The sequence below is a fragment of the Mustela nivalis genome (genome assembly GCF_964662115.1).
Source record: "Mustela nivalis genome assembly, chromosome: 1".
In the NCBI taxonomy this organism is placed as follows: Eukaryota; Metazoa; Chordata; class Mammalia; order Carnivora; family Mustelidae; genus Mustela; species Mustela nivalis.
Window position 1 is genome coordinate 209412319 of NC_139020.1, and position 19462 is coordinate 209431780.

At 39.4% G+C, this 19462-nt stretch overlaps 1 protein-coding gene across 1 annotated transcript; it reads left to right on the top strand.

The window, feature by feature from the left end:
* Positions 1 to 1083: 1083 nt before the first annotated feature.
* LOC309863818 (olfactory receptor 7E24-like) lies at positions 1084 to 19007 on the top strand (the record flags this gene model as incomplete). Its single annotated transcript, XM_082729002.1, has 3 exons — positions 1084 to 1130; positions 3117 to 3603; positions 18549 to 19007. 3 exons carry the CDS (start codon positions 1084 to 1086, stop codon positions 19005 to 19007), a joined length of 993 nt encoding a protein of 330 aa, XP_082585128.1.
* Positions 19008 to 19462: the final 455 nt, after the last annotated feature.

Here is a 19462-nt window from a genome sequence, read left to right on the forward strand (position 1 = left end):
GATTGGGCTCTCTGCTCAGTGGAGAGCCTGTTTCCTCCTCTCTCTCTGCCTGCCTCTCTGCCTACTTGTAATTTCTCCCTTTGTGTGCCAAATAAAGTAAATACAATCTTTAAAAAAACACCTAAAAAAAAGAAGAAGAAAAAGGAAAAAGAAAAAAGAAAAAAAGTCTGCATTTTATGTTACAATTCTGCAACTTGGAAGGAAGAAGCAAGGAATACGGCTGAATTTCTTCCTGAGGAGAGGAAGAACTCAGACCCTTCCCAAAACATTCACTTGTTTCCCTTTCCTCTTCTAATAACATTAGCAGGTCCTGGGGCATCTGGGTGGCTCAGTCAATTGGGTTTCTGATTCCTGGCTTTGGCTCAGGTTGTGATCTCAGGGTCATGGGATGGAGCCCCATGTCAGGCTCCATGCTCAGTGTGGAGTTTGCTAGATATTCTCTCTCCCTCCCTCACCCCTCCCACTGTTCTCTCTCTTTCTCTCTCTCAATAAACAGATAAAATCCTTAAAAACACGTGCTCATGCACACACACACACACACACCCATTATCAAGTCCTCAGCAGTTGGGACAACATGGAGCAACTAGCTAATTATGTGCTTTGTGCATTGAGTCTCCCAAATCATACAATTGTAAATAATTGGCAGTTGCCTCCAGGTTTTAGTTTGAAGGTTCTAATACAGTAGCTCCATACCTGTGTCTCCTCCCTTTGTGGGCATCTGCATCAGAAGGTCTCAGACTTCCTGCCAGTCCTGAGGAGGGATTTTGACCCTTTATCACACATCAGACAGGTGATAAGTACTCCTTGGTCATGTTCCAACAGAGATGCATCCAAGCCCGGTAAGTTCTGAGGGGGACAGTGATTGGAAGAGGGACTCTCAGGAGCATTTTTTCCTCTTCAACAACACAAACATGATGATACCAGGTAGACGGATGGGAGGGCATCGGTTTCAAATTTCCAGATGAGAGCCCTGTGAAATTTGTTTTCTTGGTTCTGGTGAGGTTCTGAGAACTCTCATGAAGAGTTATGCTTCCACTCTCACTGCTTCTGGTCTGGTTGGCATCTCCCCCATCACAACCACACATGGATCTCTTTAACCTTTCCCTAAGCTACTCCAAAATGATCCTGAAGTAAGATTATGATAACTGGAAGGAGGAAGATGACATTGACCATTATCTACAACACAATGTACTTTTATTGAGGGTTTCCTAAATGTCAGGCTCTGAGGTATGTGTTTTACTTAGCTTGTTTGATTTCATCTGCATAATCTATCCCAAATTGTAAGTGCACACATTATTATTATTTTACATAAAATGAAAAGAGTGTAGCATTTTATGTAACGTGTGCCAGGTCATGACTTAGGGTTGAATGTTTGAATCTGGGCATCAGACTAGTCTTCTCCTCTGCCAACCCAAAATGGTTATGTCACTCCCTCTAGGGGTTTCTGGCAGACCACTGTTGGAGAGCAGTAGATAGTACTTCCTGCATCAACTATAGGAATAATGGCTGAAATCATAGGCAGTGATCATTGACACATGATTATTTAGGGAGATCTCTCTCTCTCTCATCCCTGCTCCTAGATTTTCGCTTCAACTGTTCACCTCCTCCTCCATCCTTTCTTTAAAATATTTTATTTATTTATTTGAGATAGAGAGCTAGTAAGGGAAAGAGGAGGATCAGGGAAGCAGAGGGAGAGGGAGAAGCAGGATCCTCACTGAATAGTGAGCCCAAAGTGAGGCTCTGTCCCAGGACTCAGGATCATCCTCAGCTGGAGGCAGATGCTTAACTGACTGAGCCACCCAGGCTCCCCTCTCCTCCATTCTTATAATCAGCCTTCTCATTCACAAAGGGAGACACAAAATGTCCATTTCTACTCAGGAAATCAAATAGGGTTTAAAATGTATCTCAAATGTACCTGTAGTTAAAACTTCTGTACCTCTGCTTAAAACTTTCAGAAATTCTGGAAACAAGGAAGTTCATGGGACTCAGAGTATGACAATTTAATTTTGAAACTTGTCTGCTCCACTTATTATTAGTGTGCTATGCGGCAAGTCCCTGGTATCTCTGAGAATTAGGGCTATCATCTAAGTTGATTCCTAGTTGATACAGCTCAGCTGAATAAGGATTTTTGAAAAAAGATTTTATTTATTTGACAGACATAGATCACAAGTAGGCAGACAGACAGGCAGAAGAGAGGGGGAAGCAGGCTCCCTGAGCTGAGCAGAGAGCCTGATGGGGCGCTCAATGCCAGGACTCTGGGCTCCATCCCAGGACCCTGGGATCATGACCTGAGCTGAAGACAGAGGCTTTAACTCATGGAGCCACCCAGGCACCCCTCAACTTAATAAGGATTAAAATGGATGCCTTCCATGCAATAAATATGTGATGAATGCATAAAGTAGAGCATAATAAAATTTTTAAAGATTTTATTTATTTGAGACAGAGAGAGAGAGAGAGAGAGAGAGAGAGAGAGAGAAGCGAAGCACAAGCAGGGGGAGGGGCAGAGGGAGATGGAGAAGCAAACTCCCTGCTGAGCAGAGAGATCCAGGCGGGGCTGGATCTTGAGATCATGACCTGAGCCAAAGGCAGATACTTAATCAACTGAGCCACTTAGGTGCCCCCAAAGGCAAACTAAATTTTAGGTATTTTATTACTAAGAATGATAAAACTAATTCTCATGTCATTAGACAATATCTGGTGACCAGAAATTGCGATTTCCCTACAGCTTTAGCAGGACTTTTCACCTTTGTTTATACAAGTACATCTTTAGCATATGGAGGGAAACAACTGAGTCTCATTTATTTCTCAATCCCCAGAGCCTATACTTTGGCACAGAGGAGGCATCAAAATTTTAAAAATCTCAGTTCTTGGTGCTCTGATACCCTTCAGGAGAGTTTCTCTAGGGTAAATGTGTATGGAGAGAGGTGAATAATGAAGAAAACAATGAAGAAATGAGTTTTAAGAAATAAGTGTCACACTGAGAAATACCCCTGAAAGTACTAGGGTATATGACCACAAGTGTGAATAATTTATTTGTGAATTGTTTGAATAAACAATAGGGACACAGTGCTAGATGCCCATTTGTTTCATTTTTCCAACCCTCTTTTCTTTTTCAGAAGGTGTCCAAGCTACATAGAACCACAAAATCTAACACATGTCTCAGAATTCTTCCTCACGGGACTCTCAGATGATCTGGAACTGCAGCCCCTTCTCTTTGGACTGTTCCTGTCCATGTACCTGGTCACAGTTCTGGGGAACCTGCTCATCATCCTGGCTGTCAGCTCTGACCCCCACCTCCACACCCCCATGTATTTCTTCCTGTCCAACCTGTCCTTGGCTGACATTGGTTTCACTTCTACCACAATCCCCAAGATGATCGTGGACATCCAAACTCAGAGCAGAGTCATCTCCTATATGGGTTGCCTGACTCAGATGTCTTTTTTGATCCTTTTTGGATGTATGGATGGTATGCTTCTGACTGCGATGGCATATGACCGGTTTGTGGCCATCTGTCACCCTCTACACTACTCAGTCATAATGAACCCCCGCCTCTGTGGCTTTTTAGTTTTGTTGTCTTTTTTTGTTAGCCTTTTGGACTCCCAGTTGCACAATTTGATTGTGTTACAACTTACCTGCTTCAAGGACATGAAAATTTCTAATTTTTTCTGTGACCCTTCTCAGCTCCTGAACCTTGCCTGTTCTGACACTTTCACCAATAACATAATCACGTATTTTGTTGGTGCCATCTCTGGTTTTCTCCCTATTTCAGGGATCTTTTTATCTTACTATAAAATTGTTTCCTCCATTCTGAGAGTCCCATCCATAGGTGGGAAGTACAAAGCCTTCTCTACCTGTGGCTCTCACCTGTCAGTTGTTTGCTTATTTTATGGAACTGCTATTGGAGTGTACCTTGGATCAGCATTGTTGCCTTCCCCCAGGAAGGACATGGTGGCCTCTGTTGTGTACACTGTAGTCACTCCCATGCTGAACCCCTTCATTTACAGCCTGAGGAACAGGGATATCAAGAGTGCCCTATGGAGGTTCCTCAGAAGAACAGGCTAATCTCAATATGTGCACAATCCTTTTTGAAGTGTGGGTTGAAAAAATCAGCAAAACCAAACATGTAGACCAGCAAATACTGCTTTCTTGGTCACATTATTTTTTCAGTCTTATAGTTCCCATTCCTCTTCATGTTTCATATATGAATATTACTTTTTAAAATTTGTTTTTAATTGGTTTGCAGGAGTATTCTGGGATGCCTTGTACATCATAACAAATGCATGAGAGGTTCTTCTCAGTGACCTGGTATCCAGGTGAAATGTAGAACTCTCTATCTCTCTTTTAAAAGATTTATTTGTTCATTTGAGAAGGGGAGGAGGGGCTTAGGTAGAGGGAGAGAGAGAGAACATCAAGTGGACTCCCCACTGAGCTTGGAGCCTGTCACAGGGCTCTATCCCATGATACTGAGATCATGACCTGAGCCAAAACCAAGAACTAGATGCTCAACCAACTGAGCCACCTAGGTGCCCCTACTTAAATTTTATGTTCTTTTCCATGGTTCCTGTGTACTTTCCATACCAATCTTCCATCTCTCAAAGCTGTTTATGTGGGTAAAGTCTAAGGATGTTGTTTACTGGTCCTCAACCATGGATTTTGTTAGACTCTCCTGAGGAGTCTTATAAATAATGATGACTGAGTCTTATCACCAGAGATTCTGACTTAGTTGGACAGGTGTGTGTGTAGGTATGAGGATTTTTAAAAAACACCCAAGATGGTTTAGATGTGAGTTCCTAAAGAGATCAAGCTCAAAAGGGTAAGTTGTGAAAAAAATTATTGTAGTTCCAGGCAATGGTTTCTTTTTCAAATGTTTTCTTCAAATAATTGACCTCCAATACTGTAAAATTTTTTTGTGTGCTGGTTGGTTAAGTCGCTCTACTTCAAACTCATCTTTCTATACTTATCTTGTAATACTAAAGGTGAGTCTCTTGAAATCACTGCTTTATTTTCCCTCTGGCTTTCTTGTTATATATATATATATATACATATATATATATATATGTATATATATATACATTTTTTCCTTTCTTCAAATTTTTACTTAAATTCCAGTTAGTTAACATACAGTGTAATATTAGTTTCATGTGTAGAATTTAGTGATTCATCACTTACACATCACACCCCATGTTCATCATAAGTACCCTTCTTAATACCCACCACCCATTTAACCTATCCCCCTGCTCACCTCCCCTCCAGTAATCCTCAGTTCATTTTCTGTACTTAAGAGATGTTACATATTTTTAATAATGGCCAGCAAATGTCTTTCTACTCTAAAATTAAGTAAAGTTCACTATTCCCTTTAAACCCCTAGGCACTTGGTATTTACTGGCTTCTTGTTTTTCACCACATTGTTTCACTTTTTGCTTTGTCCTACAGAAGCTATTTAACCAACTACCTACACTCAATTCTCTTTATTAAAATAATTAGCTTGAATTCTTTTTTCTATTTATTTATTTGAGAGAGAAAGAGAGAAAGAATGGGAGTGGGGGGAGGGGCAGAGGGAGAGGGAGAGAATCTTAAGCAGACTCCATGTTGAGAATGGAGCCCACAGGTCATGATCCCAGGGTCCTGGGATCGAGCCCTGCATCAGGCTCCCTGCTCAGTGGGAAGCCTGCTTCCTCCTCTCTCTCTGACTGCCTCTCTGCCTACTTGCGATTTCTGCCTGTCAAATACATAAATAAAATCTTTAAAAAAAAAAGAGAGAGAATGGAACCCAAATGGGGGCTCGATCCCATGATCTTGAGATCATGACCTGAGCTGAAAACAAGAGTCAGGCATTTAAACAATGGAGCCATCCAGGTGCCCCTGATATCTTTTTTCTTGACTGAGCCCTGAATGTTAAATTATAACATGAGGAGAAAGGTATGTTATGAGTTGTGTGCAGTTGGAACATTACAAAATAAGCTCATAAAATAAAGGTGGTTTTAAAGATATATCTTTGTTAGGAGTGTACAACTGAGATCTAAGTACTAGATCTCAGTACATATTTCCTGTAGATGGGTGACTCTAATGATACCTGAGGATTACTAAGTCACAAATTTCATCATAAATAAATAGTGCTTTGTCTTCATTTAAAAATTCCTCAGCAGCAAAGGTTTATATTGTTAACAAAGAGGAATTCTTTTCTTTCTGTAGTAATGGCTTGTTTAGAACTTCACTTTGTTATCATGCTTCCTTGTCTTCTGTCATTGGTAAATCAATCTTTGGGCTCCATTTGGTTCTTATTCTTCTTCTTTCTCCTCCTCCTCCAACTCCTTCTTTCCTTCTTCCACCTCCTCTTCCTCTTTCTCTTCTTTTACTCCTCTTCCTCCTTCTTCTTCGATTTAATTTATTTATTTGTGAGAGAGAGAGAGCATAAGCAAGGGGTTAGACAGAGGGTGAGGGAGAAGCAGGGTCCTCACTCAGGGAGGGATCCTGACATGGGGCTTGATCCCATGACCTGAACTGAAGACAGATGCTTAACTGACTGAGGCACCCAGGGACCTCCATTTGGTTCTTCAATAAGAGTATCCATCTTTCTTTAGAAATGTCATATATAGATTTTTGGTTGTAACTGTAAACTGTGGAAAGAACCAAGATGCCCTTCAATGGACAAATGGTAAGAAAGATGTGGTCCATATACACTATGGAGTATTATGCCTCTATCAGGATGAATACCCAACTTTTGTATCAACATGGATGGGACTGGAAGAGATTATGCTGAGTGAAATAAGTCAAGCAGAGAGAGTCAATTATCATATGGTTTCACTTATTTGTGGAGCATAACAAATAACATGGAAGCCATGGGGGAGATGGAGAGGAGAAGGGAGTTGAGGGAAATTGGAAGGGGAGGTGAATCATGAGAGACTATGGGCTCTGAAAAACAACCCGAGGTTCTTGAAGGGGCGGGAGGTGGGAGGTTGGGGGAACCAGATGGTGGGTATTAGGGAGGGCCCGTGTTGCATGGAGCACTGGGTGTAGTGCAAAAACAATGAATACTGTTATGCTGAAAAGAAATGAAAAAAAAAAAAAAAGAATAGGAAAGAGAGATAGTAGAAAAAAATGCGAGATAGGAAAATACTCCACTGCCCAAATATGGGCTAAAAAATTTGAAAATTTTAGCAACTCAAAGTTCATTTCTGAGCCTCAGAATTCTCAGCAGCAAATTAGGTGTAATAGAGCTTATCTTCCAAGGCCATGCAGTAATTGTAAATAATTGTGCCATGGTTCAATCAGATGGTAGTTTCCCATCAAATGGTAAATCCTATTATAACATTAAGGAAGTTAATTTAAATAAGCATCCCAGTAATTTATAAGTAACTTGATGTGTGGCTTTGAATATGATACATAACATTTTTCTATTTAAATTTCTCATCTATAGAGTTATGACAACAAGAACACTTAAATGAAAGGCTGGTTGAGAAGATATATTAAATGTGCTTAACATAACATGATTTAGCATATAGTAGAAGATCAATAAGAGCAAACTGTCATAATCAATATATTAACAGGCCATTGTATGGTTTGAACATATAGGCTTTGTGGGCCAAAATCTGATTTGCAAAATCAGCTTTTCTAACTCATTACCTGAATGCTCTGGGATATATATATATATATATATATATATATATATATATATATTTTTTTTTTTTTTTTTGTTCTGGGATATATTTTTAATAATTTTTTGGTCTCTAATCATTCATTTTAAATGATATTTAGCTGAAATCATTCTAGGATTAAAAAGACAATGTGCAGGGGCACCTGGGTGGCTCAGTGGTTTAAAGCCTCTGCCTTCAGCTCAGGTCATGATCTCAGGGTCCTGGATCAAGCCCTTCAGTGGGAAGCCTGTTTCCTCCTCTCTCTCTGCCTGCCTCTCTACCTACTTGTGATCTCTCTCTCTGTCAAATAAGTAAATAAAATCTTAAAAAAAAAAAAAGACAATGTGCACATGGTAAGAACCAAGTAAATATAGATCCCATCATCATCATCATCTACCCTGTGGTTGATATATTTATATTTCAACTTTATTGAGAATAGTTGATAGGCAAAATTGTGTACAATGTGTCAATTTGGTTCCCTAATATATTGTAAGGTGATTACTACCAGAGAGTTAGCTAACACTTCCATTATGCCACATAATTACCATTTCATTTTTGTGGTGAGAACATTAAGGATCTACTTTCTTTCTTTCATTTTTTAAGATATTTATTTATTTATTTGACAGACAGAGGTCACAAGTAGGCAGAGAGGCAGGCAGAGAGAGAGGGAGGAAGCAGGCTCCCTGCTGAGCAGAGACCCTGATGTGGGGTTTGATCCCAGGAACCTGGGATCATGACTTGAGCCAAAGGCAGAGGCTTTAGCCCACTGAACCACCCAGGTGCCTCTAAGATCTACTTTCTTAGCAAATTGTAAATATATAACACAGTATTGTTAACTATAATCATCATGCTGTACATTAGATCCCCAGAACTTATCTATCTTATATCTGGAAGTTTGTACCCTTTAACCAACATATCCCTACACCCCTTCCCCTGCCAAGGGAGCCACTTTTAAACTTTTTGTTTCTATGAGTTTGGCTGCTTCAGATTCCACATATAAGAGCTATCATGCAATATTTGTCTTTCTCTGACTTATTTCGCTTAGCACAATGCCCTTAACATCCATCTCTGTTGCAAATGGCAGAATTTGTTTCTTTCTTATAGCTGAATAATATTCCATTGTGTGTGTAGGTATATATGTCACATCTTCATTCATTCCTTTGTTGACAAACAAAGGTTATTTTGGATAATGTGAATAATGCTGCAATGAACAAGGGAACACAGATAACTCTTGGACATCCTCTTTTCATTTCCTGTGGATATATGTCAAGAAGTAAGATTGTTGGATAATATTGTAGTTCTATTTTTAATATTTTGAGACAGCTATATGCTGTTTTCCATCATGTTCATACTGATGTACATTCCCACAACAGTGCACAAAGGTTCCCTTTTCTCCATATCCTTGTCAACATTTGTTATACATGTCTTTGAAGATAGTCATTTTAACAAGTATGAATGTATGAAATGATATTTCATTGTGATTTTGCTTTGCATTTCCCTGATGATGAATGATGTCAAACACATTTCAGGTATCTATTGGTCATTTGTTAGTCCACTTTGGAATATATACTGCTTACTTAGCTCCTCTGCCCATTTAAAATTTTTTTTTTTTTTTTGCCATTGAGTAGTGTGTTGTTTATATATTTTGTACATTAAGTTCTTATCAGGTATATTATTTCCAAATATGTCCTCCCATTCTCACATTCTGTGGTTGCTTCTTCATTCTGTTGTTTCTTTTGCTATACAGAAGGTTTTTAGTTTGATGTAGTCTCACTTCTTTATTTTTGATTTTGCTTTTGCTTTTAGTGTCCTATCCAGCAAATTGCTGCCAGACCAAGGTGAAGGAGTTCCCCCTATGTTATCTTCTAGGAGTTTTATATTTTCAGATTTTGTGTTTTCTTTTTCTTTGTTTTTAGTATTAACATAACTTTTTTTTTAATTTATTTTTTTAAATTTTCAGCATAACAGTATTCATTGCTATTGTACCACACCCAGTGCTCCATGAAATCCATGTCCTCTACAATACCCACCACCTGGTACCCTGACCTCCCACCCCCCACCACTTCAAACCCCTCAGATTGTTTTTCAGAGTCCATAGTCTCTCATGGTTCGCCTCCCCTTCCAATTTCCCCCAACTCCCTTCTCCTCTATATCTCCCCATGTCCTCCATGCTATTTGTTATGCTCCACAAATAAATGAAACCATATGATAATTGACTCTCTCTGCTTGACTTATTTCACTCAGCATAATCTCTTCCAGTCCTGTCCATGTTGCTACAAAAGTTTGGTATTCGTCCTTTCTGATGGAGGCATGATACTCCATAGTATATATGGACCACATCTTCTTTATCCATTTGTACATTGAAGGGCATTTTGGTTCTTTCCACAGTTTGGCGACCGTGGCCATTGATGCTATAAACATTGGGGTACAGATGGCCCTTCTTTTCACTCCATCTGTATCTTTGGGGTAAATACCCAGGAGTGCAATGGCAGGGTCATAGGGAAGTTCTATTTTTAATTTCTTGAGGAATCTCCACACTGTTCTCCAAAGAGGCTGCACCAACTTGCATTCCCACCAACAGTGTAAGAGGGTTCCCCTTTCTCCACATCCCCTCCAACACATGTTGTTTCCTGTCTTGCTAATTTTGGCCATTCTAACTGGTGTAAGGTGATATCTCAATGTGGTTAAAATTTGAATCTCCCTGATGGCTAGTGATGATGAACATTTTTTTATGTGTCTGATAGCCATTTGTATGTCTTTATTGGAGAAGTGTCTGTCCATATCTTCTGCCCATTTAAAAAAATTTATTTATTTATTTTCAGAAAAACAGTATTCATTATTTTTTCACCACACCCAGTGATTTCTGCCCATTTTTTGATATGATTATCTGTTTTGTGTGTGTTGAGTTTGAGGAGTTCTTTATAGATCCTAGATATCAACCTTTTGTCTGTACTGTCATTTGAAAATATCTTCTCCCATTCTGTGGGTTGCCTCTTTGTTTTTTTGACTGTTTCCTTTGCTGTGCAGAAGCTTTTGATTTTGATGAAGTCCCAAAAGTTCATTTTTGCTTTTGTTTCCTTTGCCTTTGGAGACATATCTTTTTTCTTTAATATTTTAATTTTTTATATAAACATATATTTTTATCCCCAGGGGTACAGGTCTGTGAATCGCCAGGTTTACACACTTCACAGCACTCACCAAAGCACATACACTCCCCAATGTCCGTAAACCCATCCCCCTTTTCCCAACCCCCCTCCCCCCAGCAACCCTCAGTTTGTTTTGTGCGATTAAGAGTCACTTATGGTTTGTCTCCCTCCCAATCCCATTTTGTTTCATTTATTCTTCTCCTACCCACTGAAGCCCACATGTTGCATCACCACTTCCTCATATCAGGGAGATCATACGATAGTTGTCTTTCTCCACTTGACTTATTTTGCTAAGCATGATATGCTCTAGTTCCATTCATGTTGTCTCAAATGGCAAGATTTCATTTCTTTTGATGGCTGCATAGTATTCCATTGTGTATATATACCACATCTTCTTGATCCATTCATCTGTTGATGGACATCTAGGTTCTTTCCATAGTTTGGCTATTGTGGACATTGCTGCTATAAACTTTCAGGTGCACGTGCCCCTTTGGATCACTACGTTTGTATCTTTAGGGTAAATACCCAGTAGTGCAATTGCTGGGTCATAGGGCAGTTCTATTTTCAACATTTTGAGGAACCTCCCTGCTGTTTTCCAGAGTGGCTGCACCAGCTTGCATTCCCACCAACAGGGTAGGAGGGTTCCCCTTTCTCCGCATCTTCGCCAGTATCTGTCATTTGGAGACATATCTTGAAAGAAATTGCTGTGGCTGATATCAAAGAGATTACTGCCTATGTTCTCCTCTAGGATTCTGATGGATTCCTGTCTCACATTGAGGTCTTTTATCCATTTTGAGTTTATCTTTTTGTATGGTGTAAGAGAATGGTCGAGTTTCATTCTTCTACTTATAGCTGCCCAGTTATTGAAGAGACTGTCTTTTTTCCACTATATATTTTTTCCTGTTTTATCAAAGATTATTTGCCCATAGAGTTGAGGGTCCATATCTGGGCTCTCTACTCTGTTCCACTGGTGTATGTGTCTGTTTTTATGCCAGTACCATACTGTCTTGGTGATCACAGCTTTGTAGTAAAGTTGGAAATCAGGTAACGTGATGCCCCCAGCTTTATTTTTGTTTTTCAACATTTCCTTAGTGATTTGGGGTCTCTTCTGATTCCATACAAATTTTTGGATTATTTGCTCCAGTTCTTTGAAGAATACCAGTGGGATTTTGATCGGAATGACATTAAAAGTATAGATTGCTCTAGGCAGTATAGACATTTAACAATGTTTATTCTTCCGATCCAAGAGCATGGAATGGTCTTCCATCTTTTTGTGTCTTCTTCAATTTCTTTCATGAGTGTTCTTTAGTTCCTCGAGTACAGATCCTCTACCTCTTTTGTTAGGTTTATTCCCAGGTATCTTATGGTTCTTGGTGCTATAGTAAATGGAATTGATTCTCTAATTTCCCTTTCTGTATTATCATTATTAGTGTATAATAAAGCCATTGATTTCTGTACATTGACTTTGTATCCTGCCACATTGCTGAATTGTTGTATGAGTTCTAGTAGTTTGGGGGTGGATTCTTTTGGGTTTTACATATAAAGAATCATGTCATCTGCGAAGAGAGAGAGTTTGACTTCTTCATTACCAATTTGGATTTGAGGTTTGGATTTGAGTAGCAAGACTCTATTCACAAGGCACAGGGTGCAGGCACTGTCTTTCCATACAATTTAGTTTCATGCAGCTAATGAGCCGCTGAAATGTGGGAGGTCCAAATTGAGATGTTCTGTCAGTAGAAAGTGCCAGATTTTGAAAAGGTACAGAAAAGAATGTAAAACATCTCAATTTTGTGTATTAGTGAAATTATAATATGTGGGGGGTAGTGTAGTAAAATTTGGTAGAGTAAAATTTTTTATTTTAAATAAAAAATATTTTATTTATTTAAATTAAATATTAAAACAAAAAAATCCCCCAAAAGCAACCAACATGCAACCTACATTTCCTTTATCTTTTAGGTCACTCCAGACAGAATGTCAGCAGGGAAATAACTGAGCCTCATTCATTTCTGATTCCTCAGAACCTCCACTGTTGTTGGCACAGTGTAAGCAACTAATATGTATCTGTTTAAATATATAAATTATATATTATATATTCTGAGCTAAAACTTTACATACATATATATAGATTATATATAAATATATGTAAATAAAGTTTCAGCTTTGCATATATATGCATGTATATATATACATATATATGTATACACACTCGCACGCACGCGCGCACACACACACACACACCCACCCCACACTGATTATTCTTTGTTAGTTCACCAGAACTCAGTGTAGTCCATATGGCTTCTATATACACTGGGGGCTTTCCCATCTGAGCTTTCGTTTATTCTAAGGATGTCCAGTATGACTGATGAATGAGATTCAGTGGTTTCCCTCCAGGCACTCTTCCAGATTGACAAATCAAATTCATCAAACCCTGAAGAAAGGGCCACAGGAACCCTCAGTTTTGTAGCCAAATTGGACAGAAGTTGGCTAGAGCATGAAGGACCTAGTACTTGTGATTGGCATTTGAAGTGGGGTGGGAGCAGTCTTGTGAGGTAGCCTATGGGATTTGTTGTTCCAGGCAGGTAGTGTCAGAATTGAGTTAAATTTTAGGACATTCAGCTAATGTAGACAACTGCTAAGTGTGGTGGGAAAGCCTCACACATTTGCTTCAGAAATGAAGTATTCTGTGTAAAAGTAAAGGAGAAACAAAAGAGGTGAAAAACTGGGTTTGTTTTATGTATACAGTACCAAAGACTTAATTCAATTTTAATTTGTTACTCATTAGGTCAGTATTCATGCCCACTGTGTGTGGTCTTCGAGGGCAAGGTAATAGTTTCAGTGGTGAAAATGAGGACATATTTGTTCTCATTCTTATGTTCAAGAACCTCCCCAAGATTCTATAGGACATCTTCTTTAAGTTTAGTGGGATCCCCTACCGATTACTGTAATTCAACCCCAGTAGTGATTGGGAACATGGATCTTTGCCAATTGGTGCATTTCAGTAGATATTAAAGTTAATTCAGAACCGATGTTTAAGAGATGCAAAAGCACTTTATATTTTTTGTTCTTTAAATTCTAATACATTTCAGACTTTCAGCTGGGTCAAACTGTCTACCTTTGTTTCAGTTTTTTTTTTTTAATTTATTTTTTATTTTCAGCATAACAGTATTCATTATTTTTCACCACACCCAGTGCTCCATGCAATTCGTGCCCTTTATAATACCCACCACCTAGTACCCCAAACTCCCACCCCCCACCCCTTCAAAATCCTCAGATTGTTTTTCAGAGTCCATAGTCTCTCATGGTTCACCTCCCCTTCCAATTTCCCCCAACTCCCTTCTCCTCTCTAACTCCCCATGTCCTCCATGCTATTTGTTATGCTCCACAAATAAGTGAAACCATATGATAATTGACTCTCTCTGCTTGACTTATTTCACTCAGCATAATAATCTCTTCCAGTCCCGTCCATGCTGCTACAAAAGTTGGGTATTTTATAAACATATATTTTTATCCCCAGGGGTACAGGTCTGTGAATCACCAGGTTTACACACTTCACAGCACTCACCAAAGCACATACCCTCCCCAATGTCCATAATCCCACTCCCTTCTCCCAAACCCCCTCCCCCCAGCAGCCCTCAGTTTGTTTTGTGAGATTAAGAGTCACTTATGGTTTGTCTCCCTCCCAATCCCATCTTGTTTCATTGATTCTTCTCCTACCCACTTAAGCCTCCATGTTGCATCACCACTTCCTCATATCAGGGAGATCATATGATAGTTGTCTTTCTCTGCTTGACTTATTTCGCTAAGCATGATACGCTCTAGTTCCATCCATGTTGTCGCAAATGGCAAGATTTCATTTCTTTTGATGGCTGCATAGTATTCCATTGTGTATATATACCACATCTTCTTGATCCATTCATCTGTGGATGGACATCTAGGTTCTTTCCATAGTTTGGCTATTGTGGACATTGCTGCTATAAACATTCGGGTGCATGTGCCCCTTTGGATCACTACATTTGTATCTTTAGGGTAAATACCCAATAGTGCAATTGCTGGGTCATAGGGCAGTTCTATTTTCAACATTCTGAGGAAGGAATCCATCAAAATCCTTGAGGAGAACACAGGCAGCAACCTCTTCGACCTCTGCCGCAGCAACATCTTCCTAGGAACAACGCAAAAGGCAAGGGAAGCAAGGGAAAAAATGAACTATTGGGATTTCATCAAGATCAAAAGCTTTTGCACAGCAAAGGAAACAGTTAACAAAATCAAAAGACAACTGACAGAATGGGAGAAGATATTTGCAAACGACATATCAGATAAAGGACTAGTGTCCAGAATCTATAAAGAACTTAGCAAACTCAACACCCAAAGAACAAATAATCCAATCAAGAAATGGGCAGAGGACATGAACAGACATTTCTGCAAAGAAGACATCCAGATGGCCAACAGACACATGAAAAAGTGCTCCATATCACTCGGCATCAGGGAAATACAAATCAAAACCACAATGAGATATCACCTCACACCAGTCAGAATGGCTAAAATCAACAAGTCAGGAAATGACAGATGCTGGCGAGGATGTGGAGAAAGGGGAACCCTCCTACACTGTTTCAGTTTTTTGTTTCCTTACCCATATGCAAATGTTGTTCTTTCTCTTAAATTTTTTCCCGTTTCTTTATTTTTTATCCCTGGATATATCTCAAGGGAGGTCCTCTCTATCCTACTCATATTAGTAAATTTCTTTCTCCAAAGAACCTCAAGCCAGATCTTCAGGGTGAGGGACGTCTTCCATGATGGTGATTGTTTCTTAGGGTTTATATACCCTGTGCTTAAATCAGGTTTGAATTAACCCCGTTCTCTAATACTGAGGTACTTTGTATGTTTCTCCCTATAAGCCTGGGGATCTGGATCTTTGTTGCAGCAAAACTATGGGCAACAGGATCAACAGAGGTATTGAAAGGTCCCAACCTATTTTTAGGAATGCAGACCTCAGCAAGACACACAATGACTTCTTTTCTCCTCCTTCTTTCCTCCCTCTTTTTCTCACTCCACTTTTCCCTCTTTTTCTTTTCCAATGAAATTGTTTCATGAATAACCACCTAATGGACCTAGATCTTGCACAGTGTTTCCCCTGAACAGCCTTAGAGGACAATGCTTGGTTGAAACACACAACCAATTAGGGTAAAGGCCTTTCCCTGACTCCAGTGTTGGTCACAGCTTCATTTGAAGGCATATGGATAGGTTTGGGACAAGACACAAGACCCAGGGCCACATTAAGAAAAGACCCGGTCCCATTTCTTGTCTCTAACAGCCAAGAAATTATTGAAATTTCCAAATTAGGTCATTTAGATCTATAAGAAAGGATTGGAAGGGCTTAAGAATTCATCACAGTGCAGCCCAATCGACAGTGCAGGCTTCATGCTTGCCAGCAGGCAAGAGAACCAGTGAGTAAGCCAGAGAATGAGAGGAAACACCTCATGTGGTGGTGGTCATTGTCTCATGCCCCACTCACTGCATCAAATAGAACACTCTGCAGAAATACAATGGGTTTCTATTCAAAATTTGGCTTGGATATTAGGGCTGATAATGCCACACATACTAGAGGGTATAAAAAATTTTATTCCTTGTATGAAGACCCCCCTGTCTAGAGAGAGCATTGCAGGCCTTGTACATTGGTCTGAAATACTTGTGAGGTTTAATGTCTCAATGTTACCAAAGGAGGAAGAATCCAGAAAAATTCTTTTTTCTGGAAAAAAACTTTTTTCTTTGAATGGAGATATAATTGAAATATAATTACATTAGTTTCAGTGTATGACATAATGATTCAAAATTTAAACATATTGCAAAATTATCATCATAAATCCAGTTAACATCCATCACCATACATAGCTGCAAAAACTTTTTTTCTTGTTATGAGATTTTTTTTGAGATTTTATTTATTTATTTGACAGAGAGAGATCACAAGTAGGCAGAGAGGCAGGCAGAGAGAGAGGGAAGCAGGTTCCCCACTGAGCAGAGAGCCTGATGTGGGGCTCAATCCCAGGACCCTGGAATCATGACCTGAGCTGAAGGCAGAGGCTTTAACCCACTGAGCCACCCAGGTGCCCATAATGAGTTCTTTTAAGATCTACTCTTAGCAGTTTTCAAATATGAAAGACAGTATTATTAACTATAGTTACCATGCTGTATATCACATCCCCAGAACTTGTTTGTCTTATAGCTGGAGGACCCAGGCTTTCTTATCATCTAGCCCAGATGTTGAGCAGATGGGGTTAAGAGAGTATTATTCCTTAAACTCTGTTAGCAATCAAATATCAAACATAAAAAATGGGTTAAATACTTTATTACATAGATCTCATAGGATTTTAAATTGTTCAAATCAAGATAATTAATTTTGCTGCATTTAAATAAAATAAAATACTTTTGGCTGCTTAATAGTGTCCTTTAATAGAACACCTTTTAAGGAAGAAATATATTTATATTTTTATTTGTAAAATGAATATATAATGTATTACTAGCCCCAGTGGTACAGGTCTGTGAATCACCAGGTTTACACACTTCACAGCACTCACCATAGCACATACCCTCCCCAATGTCCATAACCCCACCACCCTCTCCCTACACCACCCCTGCAACCCTCAGTTTGTTTTGTGAGATTAAGAGTCACTTATGGTTTGTCTCCCTCCCGATCCCATCTTGTTTCATTTATTCTTTTCCTACCCCCAACCCCCCCACGTTACATCTCCACTTCCTCATATCAGGGAGATCATGAGAAATATATTTCTTATTATTTTTATTTCCTTTAAGGGAGGGGACTCACATGTCAATGTGTTTATGGATTTTTAAATCTCTAAGTATCTTTGCCCTTCTTATTTCTTTAGCCCAGTCTTTCCACAGTGGATGCACATTGAAACAGGTGAATAGAGCAAAGACAATGAGAAAGGAGTTCTAGGAAGAATGTATTGCCACCACTGAGAAATTTTGCTAGATTTTCCTCAATTTATGAATTGCTTGAATCCAAAATATAGACACACTGATGGGTATCTGCATACTTGTTTCCTTTACTTAAAGTCTCATTTTGGGTGCCCGGGTGGCTTAGCTGTTTAAGCAACTACCTTTGGCTCAGGTCATGATCCTGGAGTCCCAGGATGGAGTCCCTCGTTGGGTTCCCTGCTCAGGGTGGACTCTACTTCTCCTTCTGACCCTCCTGCCTCTTGTGCTTTCTCTCTTTCTCTCAAATAATTAAATAAAATCTTAAAAAATAAACTCTCATTTATTTCCCAAAAGCTGTCTCTGCTATGTGGAACCCCAGAATCTAACAAGTGTCTTGGAATTCCTCCTCCTGGGGTTCTCAGATGAACCGGAACTGCAGCCTGTAATCTTCAGCCTGTTCCTGTCCATGTATCTGGTTACCATGCTAGGGAATCTACTGATCATCCTGGCTATCAGCTCTGACTCCTGTCTTCACACCCCCATGTACTTGTTCCTCTCCATCCTGTCCCTGGCTGACATCGGCTTCACTTCTACCACGGTCCCAAAGGTGATTTTGGACATTAAAACTCATAACAGAGTTATCTCTCAAATGGGCAGCCTGATTCAGTTGTCTTTTTTAATTCTTTTTGGATGTTTGGACAGTGTACTGTTAACCTTGATGGCCTATGATCAGTTTGTAGCTATTTGTTATCCTCTGTACTACCCAGTCATCATGAACTCTTGCCTCTGTAGCCTGCTCATTCTGGTGTCTTTTTTGATCAGCCTTCTGGACTCTCAGCTTCACTGCCTCATGTTGTCACAGCTTAACTTTTGCATAAATGTGGAAATTCCTCATTTCTTCTGTGACATTCCTCAGCTCCTCAGACTTTCCTGTAATTGTACTTCCACCAATAAATTATTCCTATATTTTGTTGGTGCCATCTTTGGTGGTATTCCAGTCTCAGGGATCCTTTTCTCTTATACACGAATTGTTTCTTCCATTCTGAGAGTCCCATCCACAGGTGGGAAGTACAAAGCCTTCTCCACCTGTGGCTCTCACCTGTCAGTTGTTTGCTTATTTTATGGAACAGGTCTTGGGGTGTACCTCAGTTCAGCTGTCTCACATTCTTCCAGGAAGGATGCAGTGGCTTCAGTAATGTATGCTTTAGTTGTTCCCATGCTGAATTCCTTCATTTACAGCCTGCGGAATGGGGATGTCAAGAGGGCTTTGCAGAGGCTCCTCAACAGAACAGTCTAGTCTTCGACTCCTTTTTTTGTCTGTTAATTATAAATAATTGCATATGGAATTGGCAAACATACCTCTTTGGGCATATAATTTTGGTAGCTCATGGTTCCTATTCCTCCTGATTTGTCATATCTAAATATTGCTTATCTTGGCACATCTTTGATGGAATTAAGGGAATATGCTGGGACTCTATGTATGGCAAAATCATTGCACAATTGAATCTTATTAACCTGTGGAATCTTCTGTATTTGTAACCTATGGCCCAGGTAGAAATTCAAACTGTCTTTTAAAATATATTCTCTGGAATACTACTCAGCCATCAAAAAAATGAAATCTTGCCACTTGAAAATATATGGGTGGAACTAGAGGGTGTTATGGTAAGGGAAATAAGTCAATCAGAGAAAGACAATTATCATATGATCTCACTGACATGTGGAATTTAAGAAACAAAAGAGTATCATAGAAAA